The following is a 5342-nucleotide window of genomic DNA, read 5'->3' on the forward strand; positions in this document are numbered from 1 at the left end:
AACTGAGGTAAGTGGCTTGAGTTGCATCTGTGTAAGCTCGTTTTCATCAATGTGTTTGGTTATCTCTATAATTTGTTAATTGAGTTTGAAAGAGGACATTTAAATGAGAATTTAGAAACAAACGACGCTATATTTGGCTGAGAAACAAAGGAGATATGAACAAACGAAAAACTGTGGAAAAACTGATATTGCAGAATCGCGATTTTTCGAGGTTCAGGCATTACGAATCGTTTTTCATTGTGTATACATGAGATTTAAATAATCTAAAGCTTGGATATGAAAAAAGGACATCCCAATGAACATTTAGAAACAAACGGTGCGTGATTTGGTTAAGAAACGAGTGAGTTATGAGCAATCGAAGTCGGACAAAAAATCTGAAAACGCAAACGGACGAACTGGTCACTCGCAGGAACTGGTCCGCCGGACCGAATTCCGGTCCGGACCGGACTAAACCTAAGATGAAAGAGAAGACAAAAATGAACAAATTGAATGAATACGCGTGGTGAGACATGAGAAATAAACACTGCGAGTGAATCGTTGTGTGCTTATTTTTGGGTAGTATTGCATGGTGTGAAACGGTAAGACGGTGTGAGGCCGAATACCGTGATACGCGTGATTGTAGCCGGGGGATGATGATGCATGTTGAATGCTATGGTTGAAGCTCACTCGTACACTGATGACATGCATTTTGGTGACATTTTGGTATAGGATGTCTAGTGCATTTTACTCGGTTTTGCATATTTATAGGCATTCTAGAGCATTAACCCTAATTTTGGTTTAATTTTTCGAAAAATCCGAAAGCCGAAACGGACGGTCCAGAAATGCACGTGGACCGTCCGTTCCAGCAAGCCAGAACGGACGGTCTGCCTTCGGTGGACCGGCGGGGGGCAGACCTGATGGCCCGTCGGGTCTGGCCCTTCTGGTCTGTCCGGTCTGGACCCTTCCGTCTCAGTTTTTTCGTCGTTTTCTCGTGCGTTTTGTCCTTTCTTGCGTGTGTGACCCTGTAGGCTCATTCGATATAGCAGTATAATCCGAAATCTCTATTTCGGATATACAAGTCATAGGCGGTCTCTAAAACGACACTATGACTACCTATCTCGAATAGAGTTTGTGATCTTACGAACGCCAGTGATGATTCCGGCTGATGATCCTTTTGTATCACGATATCATAAGTCGAACATAAGGCATGGACATGCCACCTTATCTGATTCGATTGCTTTCTCGTTCAATAAGTTCGACTGTACGAAATAGACGATGTTCATCTATAGTGCGGCCACACATTTCTACAGTCTCGCTCACACGAGGGGCCCAGCGAGATCTCTCTCTTTTACGAAAGGTACAAATCCCGTCTTGACTATCTACAATCCAGCACATGATTCGTTTCGTACCTGATACACGCCTTTATAGTCCTCCTGTTACGCAGGACGCTTGACGTATTCAAAGCACGCAACTCCTCATATTGGATTCCGTAGATATCTCAGATCATAGGATCCAATCATGGAACCGTCATATGAGATTCAAGTCATGACGCTAGTCCATGTGACAATTTCATGCGCGTCAATCCAGTATTCCGTTCTCCAACGAATATCTATGACTGTGATCGTATCCAATACCTATGATCATCTATATGATCATCAATCACACATCATACTAGTCTTAGTATATCATTATTCCCACAATGACATATGACTAGGGAGTTTAGTATTGTTCATAACAATACATGGATATCATAACATATCAAGTATGCAAAACATGTAATGAATAAAACACTCATCCATAAACCATAGAAAGTGTCAATACATCAAATGTATCTAAATAAAACTCGCATAACAGTACATCATAGAACACTAAACCAACAGTTCACATGGGAGGAATTTCAACACGCTGTACCTCAACTCCCCGAAACTGCAGCTCAGTTACGCGTCGAGGCTCGCGAAAAGAGCCGAGGCTAGAGTCATCTTCCTGTTCGGTGCCGAGGAGATATCCAAACACAACGTGGCGGACCTTATCGATACAACAGAGTATGCTCTTTCCCAGCTGAAACAGGGTAAGATCCCTAAGAACACCACTCAGTATTGAGGTAGTAAATAAGCTTGTCTTTGTCTCACTTGCAGTCGAATTGGGTTAGGGTTAGGTTTTTCAGACTGTGTTCTGGTTTTGAGTCAGAGATACGGTTATAAGTGGTCTTAGCCGAACTGAAAACCGAGCTCAACTCAGCTCGGATCAGTTTGTAACTTAAGCATCTGTTCGGTTTCGCCCTGCCCTAGACTATGAAGCAGCTATCCCCATTTGCAAGAACTCAAATCATTTTTCCTTCTTTTGCATTTTTTGAAACAATCTTTATTGACTCGGATGATACCGAGTCAATAAAAAATATATATTAAGAATTTGACTATACACACTTAATTAAAATAATATCGAGCTTTTTTTTATGAAATTTCAATTTATATATTGATAAAAAGTTGCTATACAGCAAAAGACACAAACATTCCCATACAGATATATGGAGAGTACAAAGAATACATGTGTGTATGTATACATACATATGTCACGCATAAAAGCAAATATAAATACATAAGTAATTGAAGAAAGAAATTAAATATATGTATATACACACACAGAGAATAAAATCAGTTTAGTTTTTTGCAAGGAATTTGCTGTACCACTTGGCCGATTCCTTGGGATAGCGTTTGAGGTTGTCTTGGAAGTCGACAAGGTAAAGACCAAACCGAACGCTGTATCCTAATTGCCACTCTAAGTTGTCCGTTAAGGCCCATGCAAAGTACCCTTTCACATTTGCCCCATCCTCCCTGCAATATCATAGAAGAATATATAATAAGAATCCAAATTCAATTAGTCGTATGATTTAACATTAGTAGCCAATGTTTGTATATGTTAAGAACAACCGAATAGCACATATTGAATCTGAATCGGATCCGATGTAATTGATCATAATTTTATTTCAAACCAGAAAAATGAAACAGGAATGAACTATATGAAAATTATCGAAACCGAACGAAATAGGAAATTTCTTTAGAAAATTAGCGTTGTATATCAATAAAAACCTAATCCGAACTAATCCCGAAAAAAAATTAAACTCAACCTAATCCAACATTAAGACCAACTTTCTTAAAACCAAACCGAAACCCGAAATATCAACCCGTAGTCTTTGGACTTACTTGATGGCCTTGAGAAGGCTCACGAGATGCTTTTGAACGTAATCCTTCCTTCCTTTGTCCCTGAGAGCTTCCTGAAGTGGCAACGTCTGATTGTTGACATCACTATACCCTGTTTTTGTGGAAGTCACATATATATGTGTATTGATTAGCTTATATATAGTGTTCACAATTTTTGTAACAAAAGCTGGCATTCGTTTATATACGAACGTACCATTTTCAGTGATGTACATGACGGGATTCTTGTAACGATCTTTTGTATACTTCACTATTTCTCTCATACCCTTCGGATAAACCACGACGTTAGCCTAAGCAGCCTGTCACAGTTTGTGAAAAAGAAGATGAGAAAACATATGCCATTAAAAACTCAATCTTATAAGCCATACATACATACATATATATATATATATATAATATGATTCATACGCACCGCTGGACCGATAGGAACTCCATTCTTCTCGGCTGCAAATTCACGACAAAAAAAGGTCGAATCAATACATATATATATATAGAGTCACTGATGGTGCAAGATATTAAACTTACTTCTCCTGTCAGCATGTGCGTCAGTGGTGTATCTTGGTTTAGTAGGATCTACGTTCTTGAGATCGGCTGCGTAGTTGGTAGAATAGTAATTGATTCCGACATAATCGTAGGAGTTCTTGAGCTTCCGAGATTCGCTATGGCTGAACCGAGGCAATCGTTTCCCCAGAATTTTCTTCATGCTTTCTGGGTAATGAATCCAAATTCAATTAGTCGTATGATTTAACATTAGTAGCCAATGTTTGTATATGTTAAGAACAACCGAATAGCACATATTGAATCTGAATCGGATCCGATGTAATTGATCATAATTTTATTTCAAACCAGAAAAATGAAACAGGAATGAACTATATGAAAATTATCGAAACCGAACGAAATAGGAAATTTCTTTAGAAAATTAGCGTTGTATATCAATAAAAACCTAATCCGAACTAATCCCGAAAAAAAATTAAACTCAACCTAATCCAACATTAAAACGATCTTTCTTAAAACCAAACCGAAACCCAAAATATCAACCCATAGTCTTTGGACTTACTTGATGGCCTTGAGAAGGCTCACGAGATGCTTTTGAACGTAATCCTTCCTTCCTTTGTCCCTGAGAGCTTCCTGAAGTGGCAACGTCTGATTGTTGACATCACTATACCCTGTTTTTGTGGAAGTCACATATATATGTGTATTGATTAGCTTATATATAGTGTTCACAATTTTTGTAACAAAAGCTGGCATTCGTTTACATACGAACGTACCATTTTCAGTGATGTACATGACGGGATTCTTGTAACGATCTTTTGTATACTTCACTATTTCTCTCATACCCTTTGGATAAACCACGACGTTAGCCGAAGCAGCCTGTCACAGTTTGTGAAAAAGAAGATGAGAAAACATATGCCATTAAAAACTCAATCTTATAACGAACATGCTCCATTTGTTGGTAAGAAAAGAAAGAATTTTTCTAACCAAAAGAATAACCCGAATAAATTTATTAAGAAATTTAATAACCCGAATAAATTTATTAAGAAATTTAAGGGTTCTTGCCACAACTGCGGTAAGCTTGGTCACCGAGCTGTGGATTGTCGTGGTCCAAAGACCAAGAAGAAAAACAATGTTAACATCATGGAGATTGCTTCCGGAGTGGAAGATATTGATTTGTGTGCCATGATCTCTGAAGTTAACTTGGTTGGAAATCCCAAGGAATGGTGGATGGATTCCGGTGCTACCCGCCATGTGTGTGCCAATAAGTGGATGTTCTCATCTTATGTTCCCGCAAAAGATGGAGAAACTGTATTCATGGGAAATTCCACAACTGCGAAGGTTGAAGGGACTGGAAAGGTTGCCCTCAAGATGACCTCCGGAAAGATAGTGACTCTAACTAATGTTCTTCATGTACCGGAGATTCGGAAGAACTTAGTGTCGATATCACTTATGGTGAAACACGGATTCAAATGTGTTTTTGTTTCCGATAAACTTGTAATAAGTAAGAATGACATGTATGTTGGAAAAGGTTACCTCACTGAGGGACTTTTCAAACTCAATGTAATGACCATGAATGGCAATAAGAATGATTCTTCCGCTTACTTACTCGAGTCGAATAATCTATGGCACACTAGATTGGGACACGTGAATTAC

General features: G+C 38.7%; 1 protein-coding gene across 1 annotated transcript; it reads right to left on the reverse strand.

The window, feature by feature from the left end:
- Positions 1-2612: 2612 nt before the first annotated feature.
- On the reverse strand, positions 2613-4641 carry LOC104808426 (beta-glucosidase 13-like). Its single transcript, XM_010534104.1, has 4 exons — positions 4633-4641; positions 4463-4565; positions 4252-4360; positions 2613-2810 (listed from the first exon to the last, which is right to left on the reverse strand). The coding sequence occupies exons 1-4, from the start codon at positions 4639-4641 to the stop codon at positions 2636-2638; spliced, it is 396 nt and encodes a 131-aa protein (XP_010532406.1). The 3' UTR covers positions 2613-2635.
- Between the last annotated feature and the right edge of the window lie 701 nt (positions 4642-5342).

Source organism: Tarenaya hassleriana, unplaced genomic scaffold (assembly GCF_000463585.1).
Source record: "Tarenaya hassleriana unplaced genomic scaffold, ASM46358v1 Cleome143, whole genome shotgun sequence".
NCBI classification, from domain to species: domain Eukaryota; kingdom Viridiplantae; phylum Streptophyta; class Magnoliopsida; order Brassicales; family Cleomaceae; genus Tarenaya; species Tarenaya hassleriana.